Source organism: Bufo bufo, chromosome 3 (assembly GCF_905171765.1).
Source record: "Bufo bufo chromosome 3, aBufBuf1.1, whole genome shotgun sequence".
Lineage (NCBI taxonomy): Eukaryota > Metazoa > Chordata > Amphibia > Anura > Bufonidae > Bufo > Bufo bufo.
In genome coordinates this window covers 646,657,565-646,676,304 of record NC_053391.1, presented here as the reverse complement: position 1 = coordinate 646,676,304, position 18,740 = coordinate 646,657,565, and the positions used below count along the sequence as shown (strand labels likewise).

The 18,740-nt window shown below is 44.1% G+C and overlaps 1 protein-coding gene across 2 annotated transcripts in view; it reads right to left on the bottom strand.

Moving 5' to 3' along the window:
• Nucleotides 1–18,740, bottom strand: part of ARHGAP20 (Rho GTPase activating protein 20) — a 127,608-nt gene that overhangs the window by 9,051 nt on the left and 99,817 nt on the right. For both annotated transcript variants that reach the window (XM_040426247.1, XM_040426248.1), the window contains 5 exons: nucleotides 10,149–10,327; nucleotides 6,951–7,112; nucleotides 5,669–5,778; nucleotides 3,748–3,937; nucleotides 2,386–2,500 (listed from right to left, as the gene is read on the bottom strand). In XM_040426247.1, the coding sequence (XP_040282181.1) occupies nucleotides 2,386–2,500; nucleotides 3,748–3,937; nucleotides 5,669–5,778; nucleotides 6,951–7,112; nucleotides 10,149–10,327 (756 nt within the window). The remainder of the gene's footprint in view (nucleotides 1–2,385; nucleotides 2,501–3,747; nucleotides 3,938–5,668; nucleotides 5,779–6,950; nucleotides 7,113–10,148; nucleotides 10,328–18,740) is intronic.

Sequence of the window (18,740 nt, the reverse complement as noted above, 5' to 3'; positions counted from 1 at the left end):
AATTTTTTGGTTTCAAAAATGCTATTATTGTGTAAAACTTTAATAAATGAGAAAAAGTATACATATTAGGTATCGCCACGTCCGTAACAATCTGCTCTATAAAAATGTCACTTGACTGAACCCCTAAGGTGAACGCTGTAAAAATAAATAAATAGAAACTGTGCTAAAACAACCAATTTTTTGGTCACCTTGCCCCATAAAGTGTTATATTGAATGATCAAAAAATCATATGTACCCAAAAATAGTACTAATAAAACTGGCACCTTATCCCCTAGTTTCCAAAATGGGGTCACTTCTTGGGAGTTTCTACTGTAAGGGTGCATCAGGGGGCTTCAAATGGGACATGGCATCTAAAAACCATGTGGAGTTCCTTTCCTTCTGCGCCCTGCCGTGTGCCCATACAGCAGTTTACGACCACATGTGGGGTGTTTCTGTAAACCGCAGAATCTGGGTAATAAATATTGAGTTTTGTTTGGCTGTTAACCATCGATGTGTTAGAGAAAAAAATTGATTAAAATGGAAAATCTGCCAAAAAAGTGAAATTTAAAAATTTGATCTCCATTTTCCTTTAATTCTTGTGGAACGCCTAAAGGGTTAACAAAGTTTGTAAAATCGGTTTTGAATACCTTGAGGGGTGTAGTTTCTACAATGGGGTCATTTATGGGGGTATCCACTATGTAGGCCCCACAAAGTGACTTCAGACCTGAACTGGTCCTTATAAAGTGGGTTTTGGCAATTTTCTTAAAAATTTGAAGAATTGCTTCTAAGCTTCTAAGCCTTCTAACGTCCTAAAAAAATAAAATGACATTTCCAAAATGATGCCAACATAAAGTAGACATATGGGGAATGTTAAATAATAAATATTTTATGAGGTATCACTTTCTGTTTTAAAAGCAGAGAAATTGAAATTTAGAAAATTGCGATTTTTTTAAATTTTTGGGTAAATTTGGGATTTTTTCATAAATAAAGGTGAAATATTTTGACTCAAATTTATGACTATCATGAAGTACAATGTGTCACGAGAAAACAATCTCTGAATGACTTGGATAAATAAAGGCGTTCCAAAGTTATTACCACATAAAGTGAGATATGCCCGTTTTGCAAAATTTGGCCTGGTCAGGAAGGGGGCAAAGGGCCCAGATGGGAAGTGGTTAAAGGAACACTCCAGACAAACCTGATACTGTATACTGTCATATACCTAGAGGGGGCATGCAAAGAGAGAAGTCATGCACCACCCCCTCAAGTCCTGAGATTTTACGTTATAATGTATCAATTATGCATATAAAAAGTGGCAGAAATTTCGGGACCCCATGGCCCCTTTGTTCTCATGATTGATAGGAATACAAGTGACCAGACCCCCCAGTGATCACACATTGATGGCTGTCCTATCCTAGGCTGTATGTCTAAGCTCTTACATTTTATTTCCTCCTTCTACTAGGGCTACTCTTGGACTTTTAGGGTATAGTTACACACACTGACTTTGTAACCTTTTTGTTCCATAATTGAGGCAAAAAAAAAAAGTTGCAACTGCTGAGCTGCAATACCAGACACGAGCAATAGACTAAAATGGCGCTGTTTCTAGAAGAAAGCAGCTTTTTATTTCTTTTCAAACCCTGGACAACCCTTTTAAAGAGGACCTGTCTCCTCTCCCGACATGTCTGTTTTAGTAAATACTTGCACTTACTTTGAAATAACTCTCAGAACTATGCCTTGGCCCGTTCCTTTTTTTATTCCCCCTGATAATACCGAATTGGATACTGGGCATTACCATTTATCCTGTTCAATTAGGTATATTTTTACACATTTTGATACTGACAGTCTCAAACACGTCAGGAGAGCTCACATGCCTTCTTTAAGATTCCTTGGTCATAAAGAATGAGCACCACCCTCTGGAATAAGAAAACCTGATAAACTTTATGATTGTCCCATATAAATCCTTCATTGGCTCTTCCACTGCCTACCATTCTGTTGGGCTGCCGATTGACCGTCTGACTCTGGTATTTGGGCTCTTCCACTGACATGTCGACCAAACCCGAACCAGTTGACAGATCAGAGAAAGAGCCCACATGCCAGTCAAATGAGCAAAGCCCAGATTGTGGAATCGGCCGCACAGCGGAATGGTAGTGAAACTATCTTTCTTCCACAGGTTGTATGCAAGCTAGAATTTAGCCAAAACCCTGGAGAACCCATTTAGTATTGACCTGTGCTTGTTTTAGGCTTGATAACTTTTGAGCGTTGGCTCGCGGGAGAAGACTTAGTGTGGCGCACAAAGAAGGAGAAAGCAGCCGTTCCAGGAGAATTGGCAAATTGCCACGTATGGCTTATTTACCACCCAAAAAATTGTGGGTTTTATAATTTGTGATTATTCACAGGAAAGTTCCTTACCTGAACTATCCTCTCTGTTATCATCCTTCGGTGATAAGCTGGCATATAGCAATGAAATATCATCTCCGAAAACCAAGCAATAATTCTCTATCAGGAACTGCACGAGAACCGACACCTGGAGAGAAGGATGAAACACATTCAGAACTTACTGGATCCAACCAAAAAATCTGTTTGCAGGGTGTACCTATAGTGGGTACAGGCGGCCCCCAACTTCCACTTATACAAGCCCCTCCCCTATCATGGGCTGATTTGCAGGATTGTGTTGCCAAAATCGGGACTCTTGGCAAGATTTTGTATTGGGGACCTGTGTCTCTTTTTCATGTCTGTTACTGGGAAAGATGAGTTCCTCTCAGTTTGTCCAGATCTCAAATGGTAGATCTGCAGATTGATGTCAAAAATAGTTGCAGGGTATTTGTTGTTACAGAACAGTGGCTGCTCAAGAGTCTCGGAGAGTTGGATAAGGAACCCTGTGGTAGATGTTATGACGGCCAACATTCCAAGCAAGAATTAAGGGCTCTTTCACACTTGCGTTGTTCTTTTCCGGCATAGAGTTCCGTCGTCGGGGCTCTATGCCGGAAGAATCCTGATCAGGATTATCCCCATGCATTCTGAATGGAGAGAAATCAGTTCAGGATGCATCAGGATGTCTTCGGTTCCGGAACGGAACGTTTTTTGGCCGGAGAAAATACCGCAGCATGCTGCGCTTTTTGCTCCGGTCAAAAATCCTGAACACTTGCCGCAAGGCCGGATCCGGAATTATTGCCCATTGAAAGGGATTAATCCGGATCCGGCCTTAAGCTAAACGTCGTTTCGGCGCATTACCGGATCCGATGTTTAGCTTTTTCTGAATGGTTACCATGGCTGCCAGGACACTAAAGTCCTGTTTGCCATGGTAAAGTGTAGTGGGGAGCGGGGGAGCAGTATACTTGCGGCTCCCGGGGCGCTTCAGAGTGACGTCAGGGCGCCCCACGCGCATGGGTGACGTGATCACATGGATCACGTCATCCATGCGCATGGGGCGCTCTGACGTCATTCTGGAGCGCCCTGGGAGCCGCACGGACTGTAAGTATACTGCTCCCCCGCTCCCCACTACTACTATGGCAACCAGGACTTTAATAGCGTCCTGGCTGCCATAGTAACACTGAACGCATTTTGAAGACGGATCCATCTTCAAATGCTTTCAGTTCACTTGCGTTGTTACGGATCCAGCGGGCACCTCCGGCAAATGGAGTGCACGACGGATCCGGACAACGCAAGTGTGAAAGAGGCCTAAGAAATGGCTGAACAGAAACTTGAACTTAGAAGTAGAAGGAACTCAAGGACATTTCTAATGTTTTTTCTGTATAAGAAGACATTTGTTACCTTTCTTGTGAATTCACCCTCAGCCTCTGGGCTGGAAGGGTTGGGCATCCAAAGAAGACTAGGAGAGATGCATACAGCGAGATTGAAGGCTGTCATTTGGTTGTTCTCAGAACGCTGCTCAATGCAACGTAATACTCCAAACACATAGCGCAGCAGTGTGACGTTCGTCTGCGGGAGCTTCTCTAGTAGTCTGTAATTCCAAAAAGAGCACATCAGATTTACATATTATTTTTTTCAAATTCTGAACTTCTTTTACATAATAACCACATTTAAAACAAACCTTTGGTTTTTGGGTCACCACTTTGCCTGTCAGTGAAAAATAAAAATGTTATGTCTTTCAGCCTTGTAGGCTATGGCTGATATGGAGCCTTATAGCCTTACATAAATGACTGATATGGAAACTCACTGGTAGTGCACAACTGTATTACATGGAGGAGGAGGAGGTAGATGAGCTGGACTAATGTGTATTGTCTCAAATCTATGGACACCTTCAAGGCAATTTGTTTTATGATTGCATTTTATTTCTTTTGGGCTAAAAATCATTTTTTCATTTGGTCTTTATTAAAAATATTCAGCTGTGTCTAAGACACAAGGTTTAAAAATCAGTCTGTTTGCAAGCTGTCATAGTCTGTTTTCTTTGAATTGGCATCTGACGGCTCATGTGTAGCTCTTTATAGCTCAATTCTAATCAAATTTATAAGCATATGGCTTAAAGAAGCACTCCCACAATGTTTTTATTCTCTGACCTGCTAGAAAGGTACACCATGTAAACTGTAGTGAAAGTAATCTTACTAGAGACTGTATTTGTTATAACCTCCCTTCTGATCCTCAGCTGTGTCATGCTACCAACACTCTGACTCTCCCAATAACACAGCATCTTATGTGTAGACAGGAAGACAGCTTCTCTATGTATTCCTATGAGAGCCTCAATGTTGGTCGGAATAAGTAGAGAAACTGACTTCCTGTTCTGTGTCAGCTGGAGAACCAGAGTGTTGGTCACATGACACAGCTAAGGATCAGAAGGGAGGTTATAGCTCACAAATACAGTCATCGATAAGATTACCTTCACTACAATTTACATACCTTTCTAATGGCCAGAGAATTTGAAGGAGTGCTTCTTTAAAGAGGACCTTTCATGGTTTTGTATTAATGGAGATAAATACCTTGACTTGATGCTGCCATCCTGCCTGATTTTTTTAAATATCGCTCCTGCACCCCGCTGTGCCATCCCCCCTTCCCGCAGTTTTCGCGCTCAGTATGCTAATACTGAACATTGGTACAGGGAGCAGAAGACGCTAGGGTTTCTCAATGGGCGTCTCATTCTCCCTGGCTGTGCCGCGATCCAATCACAGCGGGGAGTAATATGCAATCATAAAAAAAAATCTCCTTTCAAGATGCAGCCCCTGGGGTAGTGAGCTGATCATATTAAGTCCTGCTCCTGGAACCCCTGGCAAACAGCCGATTTTGTTAGGGGAAGTCATGGCCAGCCAGGCAGCCTCTCTATGACGTCCATATGTCCTATAATGGACGAGTTGTTTTCATTAGACAATCCCTTTAATTGGATCTCAGAGGTGGCCAAACATGCCATCCGTGCGAATTAAGGAAACCTCACACTTGTAAGTTTCCATGAATGTAAATCATTGTAAACGGAGACTGACTGTGATCCCACTTGGAAATGGTGAAGATCCTTCCCAGCTGCCGGACTCCACCGAATGACTTATGACATGTCAGTTTGACAAACCTGTTCCAAGAAAAGCCCTTTTTTTATTGGCTTGACAAACTATGCTAAATATCTTCAAATCAGCATTTATGATGGTGAAGTGTGTGGTCAAGAGCAGCCGGGAGAATTTCACATCTCGCTGAAGGACTGCTTTATAGCCAAGTGAAATATGTAAAAGCAGTGAAATAGGTAAATACTCACTTCTTCACAGCTTTTATTTTCTCCGTTTGACTTCCTTGATTCAGCACAGAAACCCATTTGTCACAGAGTTTAGATGAAAAGACACTGCCGGGAATATTACGAAGGAAATCCTAAGAGGGGGAGAATTTATAATAAAACAGCGGATACCAGAAAGTGTGGAAAGACGTCAACACCTAGACTGCAAACTTGTCTTGTGGGTAAATGGAATTTATCTACTATCTATCTACCTATTATCTATCTACCTATCATATTTTTCGCCCTATAAGATGCACCGGCCCATAAGAGGTTTTAGAGGAGGACAATAAATATTTTTCATTAGACCTCAGATCAGACCAGCAATCAGACCCCCAATGTTAATCAGACCTCAGCTCACAGCCCCAATCAGACCCCCAATGTTAATAAGACCCTCAATCAGACCTCAGCCTTCACCGGTTCCCGGTCCTCTGGTACTAATGAGCGCTTCCATAATGGAAGCGCTCATTAGTATTCGCCCCATAAGACAGAGGGACATTTTCCCCCAACTTTGGGGGAAAAAAATGCATCTTATGGGGGCGAAAAATACAGACTCTATCATCTATATACTATCTATCTACCTACCTATCATCTATCTATCTTATATCTATTGTGGGGATTCGCTCTGGTAGACAGGGTGTGCGGACGCAGTACAGAGGCAAATTACCAGTTCTTACATCAAACTTCCGTGTTTATTCACATATAAAGCAAAAACAAAACGTCACTTTGCAGTCTTGGTGTTAGTTCACACACAATGGAAAGTCACCTTGTCGGCAGTTCTGCCTCCAGCAGTCCATAGCAGGCTTTGTAGGGGGCCCGTTTCCCTTATAATGGGTCTCAGCCCTCCAGCACGGCACAAGCCTCAGATCCCAGCACACACACCTCCTGAGCTCCACTGTCAGACTGAGGTAATCCTCCTCACCTGGCAGTGCTGGCTGGTTTTTAGGCCTAGCAAAACCCGGCCTGGAACATGGGGAGTAGTCACCCACCCAGCACTTTGACTACTCCCAGTAAGAGCCATCCCGGATCAGCTATACAGCCATACTAAGTATTAAGGTGTCAAACAGCAACTGCTGCTGACACATAAAAACCGGCTCTTACTCCACGGAGGCCATGAACCTCGCTGACACATACCTATCATCCACGATGATTCCTTGTACCTTCTTACACTATCTATCTATGTTTCTGCACTAGTATATATGTCCATTCTCACCCATCTCTTTACATGTATAACTATAATATTATGGTATCCTCTCAAAGTCACACATACCTTAAACACAGATGCTGTGACAAAAATAGATTCACAAGCAAAATCAACATGAAATCCAGAGTTGAGCCTTTCTTTCATCTCCTTGCAGGATTTCGCATTAGCAGAACGTCTAAAGATGCCTCTTGTGAATGGTCCATCTTGGCAAAGGACAGATAACATATCCTGAAGATAATGAGAACGATTTACATGCAGAATACAAACAAGAATGTCAGGCAGCTGCTGCCAAGGCCAATAAGATAATGGGTTGCATCAAAAGGGGCATAGATGCCCGTGATGAGAACATAGTCCTACCACTTTACACATCACTAGTCAGACCACACATGGAGTACTGTGTACAGTTCTGGGCTCCTGTGAACAAGGCAGAGATAGCCGAGCTGGAGACGGTCCAGAGGAGGGCAACTAAAGTAATAACTGGAATGGGTGGACTACAGGTCACAGAAAGATTATCAAAATAAGAGTTATTCCGTTTAGAAAAAGGACGACTAAGGTGCGATCTAATAACTATGTATAAATATATCAGAGATCTCTCCCATCATCTATTTATCCCCGGGACTGTGACTGTGACGAGGGGACAGAAGGTTTGTACACAAACATAGAAGAGGATTCTTTACGGTAAGAGCAGAGAGACTATGGAACTCTCTGCCTGAGGAGGTGGTGATGGTGAGTACAATAAAGGAATTCAAGAGGGGCCTGGATGTATTTCTGGAGGGTAATAATATTACAGGATATAGTTATTAGAGATGGGTGGTTGATCTGATTGCCTGATTGGAGTCGGGAAGGAATTTTTTTCCCCAAAAGTGAGGAAATTTGGCTTCTACCTCACAGGGTTTTTTTTTTGCTTTCCTCTGGATCAACTTGCAGGATAACAGGCCGAACTGGATGGACAGATGTCTTTTTTCTGCCTTACAAACTATGTTACTAAGAATTCTCACGACTTTTAAAACAAAATATTTACCCTAAAATATCCCCAGTATAACAAGATATGCATCAAGGTCAACCTGCACAGGGGAGGATAGCGTCCTCTTCTGTAGCTATAAAAATGTCTACCATTCACATAGCAATGGTGTAACTACAGCCAAAATGGCTTCCTTCCATGGGACCAAGAGGGTGAGGGGGATCAATCAGGTGCAGAAACCACTATGCAAGAAAAGTTGCCCCAACCACGACACTGAATAACAGAATTCTGTCTGCTTGCAGTCACCACTAGGGGGAGCTCCTTACATACAGATTTATACAATTACCATTGAGTTCAGTGGAGATGCAGACATTTCTATGTAGTGAGCTCCTCCTAGTGGTCACTGCAGGCAGACAAAATTTTGTCATTGGACTCTTGTCATCTTTGGTTTCAGAGTAAGAATACTGCCATGTAAGGAAGGTACCCTGAAACAGAACCCTACCTGTGTTGTAAAATAGGTTTTCTAATCCTGAGAAAAGCTTCTTTTTATTTTTTTTTACAACAAAGGTTTTCAGTGCATTATGGGTGGGGCTGATCTGTTTGGTGCACTGTCACTCTTCCAGTAACAACACCTTCCCCTTTAGTTTGATTGACAGCTCTTGAGATTTCAAGGCTGGTAGAGATGACACAGGGGATACCAGGTGCACAGAGTGGAGCAGCCCCGCCAACAGTGCGCCGGAATTTGGTATTTGGTTTGGCAGCTGTATTTTGTTCTGCGCTGTGGTATTTGGTTCTGCAGGGGTGGTATTTTGCTCTGCACTATGGTATTCCTGGCTCCGCCTACTTCTGTTGTCCCTGCCTACATGTGTTGGCCATGCTTTCTGTTAATTTGGACCCGCCTACAAAATGGAGCCACTTTTAGTTTTTTTTTCCAGGGCCACTTCAAGTTCCCAGTCCGTCCTTTTTTTGTTGCCCCCCAGCTTTACCCAAAACTGACCTAACCTTGAAGCAGCTGTAAAGCATTCATAAGATCTTGGCAGAGGAGGACGGGATATTTTTTTTTAAATTGGGGATGTTCTCCTTTAATAATGTTCTTACCATGTACTGGAGAGCAGAATCAGGATCTCTATTTGGATCTTGAATTACCATTAGTAAAGGTTGAGGCTGTACGTGCTCGGCAGTCAGATATATAGTGCTATACAGTGCCGCGGTTTGGCGTTATATTTAAGGTGATGCTTACATTGTCACGTACAGTCAGCGCATTCATACATCATATGACACGAATGTTCACAACACGCAGTGTATAAATCAAAGAATTTTCTGTCTACTTTGTGCCAGTTTCTTAAAGCCACGCTTACGTTTAACAGCTACACTTTTCCAGACACGTACAGCTCTGCAGAAAATGACCGTAAATGAAGATGAATTTCTTATTTTAAAGCCTCTTTGTTTCAGTGTTACGGCCGGATCTGTTCTCCTTGTGTCGTATTATAATTTGTCTTCAGTGGTTAGTAAGGAATAAAACATGTGTCATATAGACCATGATCTACTGCAGCCCCCAGTCCCGGGAGGCCCATAGGCATTTGCCAAGTCATTGGTTACCTTCTAATGGACTTAAAGGCCTAATGTATCAAGACTGTACCATTGAATAAAGTTTTTCCCATTGCAACCAATGTGAGTTCACTTTACATTTTTCCTTTAACCCTGCATCTTTGAAGCCTGATATTCCCCATATTATTTATTATTTTGGAGTATCGTACAACAAAAGAGTCTGTTCCATCAGATTTAACTGATATGCTGTTCTCGCACATATGACCACAGAGGCCACTGATTGGCTGTAGTGGTGTTGTGATCAAGAATGGGTCCTGTCACCTACGGCATCCATGGCACTGGTATGGAGGGCATTTAAAAAAATTATAATTTCGAACACATTACTGTCTGCCACAGTTTTTTTTTTATTATACTGGACAACCCCTTAAATCTCTGCCCCCTGGACCACCCAGGAACGCCCCTTAAAATGACATAGAATGCCCATAAAAGGTCTCTTTGGACCAGGGCTTTCATAGGGATTGTCTTTGCAAAATTGAGACTGTAGGTAAGTATGCAAGAGGCACCACTTGTGCAGCCCCTAAGGTGACCCTGATGTTTGTTGCATGTGGTGAAATATGGCTACCTGCATACATATAGGCGCAGTATGATTTATACGGCAGCTGCAGGTACAGTAAAGACGCATGTTTAACCACAAAACTAACGCGTTTCCAGGTTATGGAGAGCTTTAAAGAAAAGGTTTCGGAAATTGCACTCACCATGACAGCTTTAGGCAGGTTGTCATTCTCACATATGGCAGGCAACGAAAGTCCAAAGAGCTTTCCAGGAGCTGAAGAGGTTGGAGAAAGAGGGATATTATCCAGCTGAGAGTTTGAACCGCGCCAGAAGGTCCAGTTTATGATGGAGCGTTTCCTCCTAAATGGCTTTTGGCTCGGATCTGGAGGAAAAAGCAAGAAGATTTAATGGAAGAGCTATACTGCGGCCATGACTTTTTGATGATGATTTTGGTTCCTGGGCAATGACCACATTTGTATATAAAGGAACAATCCCGCCCTTTGTTTGTTTTGTCCGGGAATCTTCTGCACCAGTAATCAGGACAGGACGCATTCCAGAAACTGACCACAACTGTGTACAACATCATGGAGGGCTTTGTATCATAACAGATCGTATTCCACAATTCTGATAGATGACATGACTGTAGAGATAGGGATTGACACGCTGGGATCAGATGATACATGATTTAACTAGCTCACGCGTTTTACCTCCTGGATGTCCCCAGTATGATAGGAACATATGGTAGCGTGTTCTGTTTTTATCCCCTTTACAGTTAGTAGAGATAATACTAGGACTGGCTGCACTCCAATAGCTAGATACGGTACATTTCTGTTACTTAAGATACATCAAACACTCCAACGCGTTTTAGACCATAACTGTGTCTTTTTGATGCATTGTTTCTCTTTTGTTTTTTTTCTTCAGCAAAAACATGGAGTTAATGTAAAAGATCAACTTTTATTTTTAAGCTTTTTCTTTAGGGTCTACTATAGGCTTAAAAATGTTATCAAAACTACAACTAGGTATACAGTAACTGGGGCACTGTGTTAATAATACACCTGGTAGCCGAATGTCCTACCAGGGTAATATGGACATCACAGAGGGAGGTCCCCATACCGTTGGGAATAATAATGATTTACAGGATAAAGACAATTACAAACTTATATATATATATATATATAAAGATAAAAGACGGACAGCACTCCAAGTGCTGTCCGTCTTTCATCTTTATTATACGGGGTAAGCTGCTACATCCCTGGACCTAGCACCCACATTGTTTTCTTCCGGTGCCGCCATTTGTTTTCTCTATATATATATATATATATATATATATATATATATACACACCTTTCTATTCAGATACTTAAAGGGGTTGTCCGAATTTAATTGTAAGCATTTTATCAATATAATAAAAATGATACCGGCCTCAGTGGTGACCAAGATATTTGTTGCATGTGGTGAAATATGGTCACCTGCATTAATATAGGGACAGTATAATTTATATGGCAGCTGCATGTACAGTAAACAAGCATGGTTATCCGATCCCTATAATGACCCCCAGAATGTTTGGACCCCTCCTCATACTTACCTGCTCCCAAGCACCCGCGTCCCTCCAGATCCCTGCACGGCCGCCACTACATCTCCCAGTCGCACGGATCAAATCATCCGGTGACGGTTGGAGCAGCCAATAGCAGGCCGCGACGTTGACCAGCCTCTCTAGTGTCCCCCATGATGGGGAGATGCAGCGGTGGCCGTGCAGGGATCCGGAGGGACGCGGGTGCCGGGGAGGAGGTAAGTATGCTCTACAGGAGGGGCCCGGGCATTCTGGGGGTCATTATAGGGATTGGATAACCCCTTTAATTACTTATAAAGCTAACGTGTTTTTGACTGCAGCAATGACATCCCATATACTGTATGTGACCACTGCAGTCAATCCGTGGCCTCAGTGGTATGCGGCACAGCACAACAAAGGACAATGATTAGCTGCAGTAGTCATGTGCCATATACAGGCATGTCACCACTGCAGTCATAAAAACATAGACTGGCAGAGAGGTCTGGCGCTGGAATGGAGGGGGCTCAGGATAGGGAGTATGCATTTTTTTTTATCTCCCTATTCTATGCCTTACAATTATTTTTTTTTTTACTTGGACAACCCCTTTAATTTTAAGGCATCTGTCTTTTGATATTCAATGCAACCATTTCTGAGTTATCTTCTGGGGCGAGGAGCAGGAGGAGTAGATGGCTACATACCATTGGGTATGGGGTGTAATATATTCATATATTCAGAAACCCCTGCCTTAGGACAATAAGAGACTCATCCCTGGATTCCATCCCATATTGCTGTATAAAAGAGACAAATCTCCCATTTAGATTCTGGTACAACTGGGTGACAACCCTTGTGGAGGCTGTATTGGTGGCCATATTGGTTATCACCCTGTTTCTCCAAAAACTGATATAACAATGGGTGACGTTCCACTTCTAAAAAGAACTCCACCCCTGTCCATGGGTTGAATCTTGTATTGCATCTTAGGGCTCATGCACACGGCCATAAGTGTTGCGGACCCAAAAAACACGGATCCCAGCCAAGTGCATGCCGCCGTTTATTTTTTAACTTCTGTAGAAATTTCCTAACCATGTCCGCAAAACGGACAAGAATAGGACATGTTCTATATTATTATTTTTTTGCAGGGCCGCGGAATGGACGTGCAGATGCGGACAGCACACCGTTTGCTGTCCGCATCTTTTGTGGGGTCCATTGAAAAGAATAGGTCTGCATCCGATCCGCAAAAAATGCTGACAGAAACTACGGCCGTGTGCACAAGCCCTTTGTTTATATTCTTGACCCACATTATGTGCCTATTGCCTGCTGCCTCCGATGGATGCCATACAGGGTATCCATCACCATAGGATTCCATTCAAAAACAAAAAACAAAAAACATAGCCGTTAATATATCCGTTTTTTTTACCCAATGTATTGATGAGAAGTCTGTCATTGCAAACCCCCTGTGAGAGAGCAATCCCTTACATATGGTGGAGGATGCGGGTATGTCGATGCTAAAAGGCAAAGTGTTGCTAGGGGCAACGGCATGACAAAAGAGCATGTGATGCTGAAGGCTGTATTGGAGAAATTTAAAGAGCCGGAAGCCCAATGTCTGGATAAAGCTGCTGTTGCAAATCTGGACACGTGCTGTGTTGCAAGGAAACCTTGCGGTGATTTAAAGGGCCAGAAGCCCAAGTGAAAGACTGACCTGTGGACAAAATATAATTATTTTTTTGGGGGGGGGGGGGGGGGGGGTCACTATGAAATCCTATGCGGAAGTTGCTGCGGCTGGGTGGAGCCCATCAGGTGCAACAAAGTATTGATGGGAATGTTGCCAGCTGGAAGTAGAATTTGTGCTGGGCAGAGACTTCCCAGTTTTTTGCCAATTGTGGAATGAAGTGCTTCAAATTGTGCAGATAGAGAATCTGAGAAAAAGTCTTCAGCAGAGGGTGTGACTCGTCTGCCTGAGAAAGACATCCTAACATCCAGGAGAAGGATGATGACCTCTGTGGAGATGTTCCTATGGCACCCGGGAGCACCGAACCCATGACATCTGTGGGTAAGAGCGTTCCTGTTATTGTGTGTGTGACAGAAAATGTGATGGAAAGCGTGGCTCTGGAGGTTGGGCAGGTGGTTGACCAGTGCCCTGGTGCCTCAGAAGCCATGAACTGTGGTGAGAGTCGGCGGCAGTCGCTATGTGCCCAGCCGGGAGGTGTTGAGACACCAGGACTAGAGACTGCGGCGAAAATGTGTGACATTGTGGTGAATGGCAGTCCAGTCCAAGCGTGGTTGGATGCAAGGAGCCAGGAGAGCCTGGTACACGCCAGCTTGGTAGCTGGGGACTACGTGTTGGACAAACAAGTGAGTGTGATGGACATTCATGTGGATAGCAAAGACTATCTTGTGGCTCTCACTGAGTGTGAGACTCCAGTAGGAACTGGGACTTATGAAGTGGGTGTTGCAAATAGGCTCACGCATGATGTAATGTTGGGCTGTGACTTCCCCTTGGGGAAGAGGAGACACTTCTGCAGCAAGTGACAAAACTTCTGCAGAACCTGTACCTGTCCCTTTAAATGATGGTGTAAGGGAAATGCACATGGAAAACAATGGTTTAGGTGAAATGACCATTGAAAACTATTTCAGAATGAATATGTGAAGTTATTTGAAACGCATAATGAAAATGTGGGGTCATATGATGATGATGACACCCCACAACCTCTGCAGGTTGTGATCAGGGATAAAGCAATCCTCAGCGTGTGAGAGGAGGAGTTAGGCCCCAGGGAACAGAGGGCCTTTGTGGCCCCAGCCAGTAGGGCTGGGGGCCACAAGGCTGAGGCAGCCTGAGTTTTAGGGAATTGAGAAGGAAGCCTGCATAGGCTCTGGTTGGTTCCAGCCAGGAGGGTTGGGCAGCCACAAGGCTCAGGAAACCTGAATTTGGGGGGACCCAGTGACGCCTAAAGAGAGGTGTTGCACGGTCAGAGTCAAGAGGACTGTTGGACCATATCCCCCCAAGGTATTTTGCTGCTTCCACCAGGAGGACTGGTGGGTTGCACTGGTCACAGCTAGGAGGCTGTCTGACCGAAGCCGAATACCACAGTGTGAACACTGACTTAGGCCTCAAGCACACGGCCGTTGTGCGTCCGTTCCATGCAATTTGAGGTCCCCAATGCACGGGCAACGTCCGTGCGGCAGCTGGGACGGCTCGAGACCCATTCAACTTGAATGTGATCCGTCAGCACCGCGAAAAAATAGAACAAGAACTATGCAGCGTCCCACTTATGTGTGTACAAGTGGTCCCCTTAAATTTCTGTATAATTATTTGTATTTAATATATTGTATTTCCTAATATCAGGCTGAGAATAAGCCCCACTTGTTCACTTGAGAGACTATACATGTGCTTTAATACAGTGGAAACTTTAAACATCTTTATTGAGCTGAAGAAGTGTTTTTGTGGATTACAAACTGCATGGGAATAACATACAAGAACCCCTCTGCAGAATCGCATTGTTAAAAGTGGAAAAATCGCATATTTTTGTGTCACTAAGACTGTTTGCTGTCAGTGAATGGATTCTCGTTTTGTACTTATTTTAAAATGGCCACTGGAGAGCCTCTTGGAATTTTTGCTGCGCCATCAATGATAGAGATACGCCCTATAGAGCGGGAACATTGTGTTACATCCCCTTCAAAGCGGGAAAAGTTAAGCCAAGCCTATAATGCAAAAGAACCTAATCTACATTGCTTTGCTTACACTGTTACTGGTATTGAGAGGCTGGCGCCGCCTCCCTCCTGTATGCAAACGGACCTGGGGGGCGGGACAGTCAGATCAGAGCGTGACGTGCCTGCGCACGCTGGAGAGACGTGAGAGTACGCTAATCTTTAAGCAGTGGTGTAAGCAGCGTCCCACTTATGTGTGTACAAGTGGTCCCCTTAAATTTCTGTATAATTATTTGTATTTCCTAATATCAGGCTGGTATTGTCAATATATTTATTCACCCCTAGATGGTGCTGGCACCACATATTATATATAGCTGGGGGTGTGCTAGAACAGGAAGTGAATTCAGTTTGTTCAGAGTGTAGTAGGAGAGGAGAAGGAAGTATATGGAGGAGGACATGCTCAGTCCAAGATGTAGCTGCCTTTCTTTCCTCTGGGCCCTGATCGAGCCTGGAGATGACAGACCAAGTAGTCACAGCAGCCCAGCACAAGACAGTAAGTCTAAGTTTGGATATAAAGCAAGTCTAGTGAAGATTAGAGCTGAGTCTAGCCAAGGGACTTCACAAGCACCAGTGACCAGGAGGAACTTAAATGTACCTCGACACAACTGGATGATTAGTGCGCAGAATTATCCCTTTTCACTAAATGCCTTCTGGGACATAGTGAACCTGAATATTTCAGGAGAGCATCCTGCATCAAATAATATAGCAGAGAGTTTGCCTGCCACGAGGGAGAACACCCTTATTGGATTGCTCAACATAAAGTAAGGAAACCATTATATTCAGTACTAGAGTGCTAGAAAGTGGACTTAGTGCAAATTTGCCAATTCTTTGCCTGTAAAGTAACCGCATTAAGTGAACTCCTCAACCGACAATTGCCAGACCTGTTATAGGAATTACAGTGAAACCAACATCTGGATTATTGCCTTCTGATATACAAATGAACTATAACAACTGTCCTGAGACTATTGATTCAGTAAATGAACTGTTTTACTACAACTAACTCTTCATCCTTTCTACTACTCTCAACATTTGCACCTTACGATGCTGGCGTCACGAACACAGGGGCCCAGCCACCAAAGCACCTTACCATCAAGGGCACCTCAACTTCCATCTGGCTGGTGTTCCTTGCAATAGAGAGTGCCCCGGAGGATTTAGTGCTGTCTTCCCTATCACTGTACGCCGGCCCAGGGAGGCTCTGCTAACGTGATTAAATTAACTACTACCCCCATCGGCCCACCGTAGCCTCACGTGTTGCCCCTGTGGCCTGGTATGTTGCAACTCCGTGATTGTGGACCCATTGAAGTGAATGGGTCCACATCCGTGATGCGGAGTGCACACGGGCGGTGCCCGTGTATTGCAGACCCACCATATGGGGGCTGCAATACGGCCAGGGGCACACAAAGGCCCTGTGTATGTGGCCTTAGAGGTGAGTTAGGGAGACCTCTGTATAGTGAGGGCCTAGCCGTGCAAGCGTTTATTGTTTTGTGTTGATGTAACACGTTGTGATGTGAAGCTGCGAATTCATGGTGCCGACTGACGCCAAACTTGGAAGTGTGATGGGCTGCGTGACAAAGCACTGTTTGAGCTTGAAAACCCCCTGTTTGATGAGGTCTGTCATTGCTGACCCCTGAGAGAGAGAGTGATCCCTTACAGTATATGTTAAATGTGGGACAAAAACGTGATGTGAACAGCTCCCTAGCTCAACTGAAGTGAATGGGACTGAGCTGTAATATCACACACAACCAGTACACAGGTGTGGCGCTGTTTTTAAAAGAAAACCCTGCACCAGCCTTTTAAATGTCAGAAAAAAACGCCCTTTAACCACATAACTGTATGTCTTCATCTTACTGTCAGCAGCATGTCTAGTTTACCAAAACGGACCATAAAACTAACGCCGCTGACATGTGAATGCCTTCCCCCGTGAGAGCACTCAGCCAGCGTATTTGTGTAAAGAAATCATCGCTCTCCTGGATCTAGTAAAACAGCCCCACCAAAGAAATGCTGGCCCCGAACGGCCCAGTGTATTGTTACAGCCAGGCCTTACGCGGGGAGGAAAATACTACCCGATTTCGTTAACCCCCTCTCACGGCCAAGGGCTTTCAAGCAGCTTTACTTCCACTCACAGAACCTTCTCAGGTTGCACATTCCCGTTTTCGATGTCGGTGCCGAAGCCATATGTAACTGATAAAGTATTCAGGGCCCTGGGTGTGACCGTTCCGATATGACTTATAACAATGGCCGCCTGTCTCTTTATACTTTTATTATTCTATATATTTTGGGCCGGGATCTGCTCGTTCCCTCCTGGGACTGGGCGGAAAGACTGAGCTGAAAACTTCGACTTATAAAAATATTTCTGGACGTAACCCTTCAGTAACCCTGAAGGAGCGCAAAATGCGTGATCCTCAAGGTCTGGCAATGGATGCATGCCAGACTAGTAGGTGATTTGCTGGCAGTCCATTAGGACGCCTTCACATGTGGCGGAAAAATCCGCATTGAAATCCGCATGTGTGTCTTTAGGTTCATGCGGATTTTGGAGAACTTTTTTTGCTCCTTTCATTATGGATTATGATTTACCGTTGAAACCTATGGAGAAATCAGGCTTCGCAAAATCCGCAATACATTGGGGGTCATGTCCTAAAGGTCTACTAGCTTTTTTGGCGTAGAAAAGTTGCGTATGTTGTCGTAAATGACGCGCTATTCCTTTTCCAAAAAGTAGGCAGGGTGTGGACCGGAGGAGGCCCATTTACCAACATGTGCTCTAGAAAACTTTAGGGCTCATTCACACAAACGTATTTTCCTTCCGTGTCCGTTCGTTGTTTTTTTTTGTTTTGTTTTTTTGCGGACCCTATGCGTAACCATTCATTTCAATGGGTCCGCAAAAAAAATGGAAGTTACTCCATGTGCATTCAGTTTCCGGATGTCCGTATTTCCGTTCCGCAATAAAATAGAACATGTCCTATTATTGTCCGCATAACGGACAAGGATAGGACTGTTCTATTAGGGGCTAGCTGTTCCGTTCCCTAAAATACGGAACGCACACGGACGTCATCCGTATTTTTTAGGGATCCGTGTTTTGCGGACCTCAAAATACATACGGTCGTGTGCATGAGACCTTACACAAGAAATCAGCTTCTGGCTGGTGTAGATGATACGTCAAATTTACTAAGAGGCGCGCAGCTCATGATAAATAGGATAGGTCATCAATGTCAGATCTATAGGGGTTCGACACCCGGGACCTCCGCCGATCAGCTGTTGGCTGCTCCATGAGCACTGCGGTCTCTTCCTAGGCCATGTGACATCACCGTACATCGGTCACATAGCCCACGGATACTGGCTGTGTATGTTCCGCATTTTAAGAACGGAACGTCCTGGATTCTATAGAACTGTCCTATCCATGTCCGAAAAACGGACAAGAAAAGGACGTCTTATTTTTTGGCTGGGCTACAGAATGGACATACGGATGTGGGTGTGCTGTCCGCATGTTTGGTGGCCCTATTGAAGTGAATGGGTCTGCATCCGACCCACAAAAAATGCAGATTGGAAG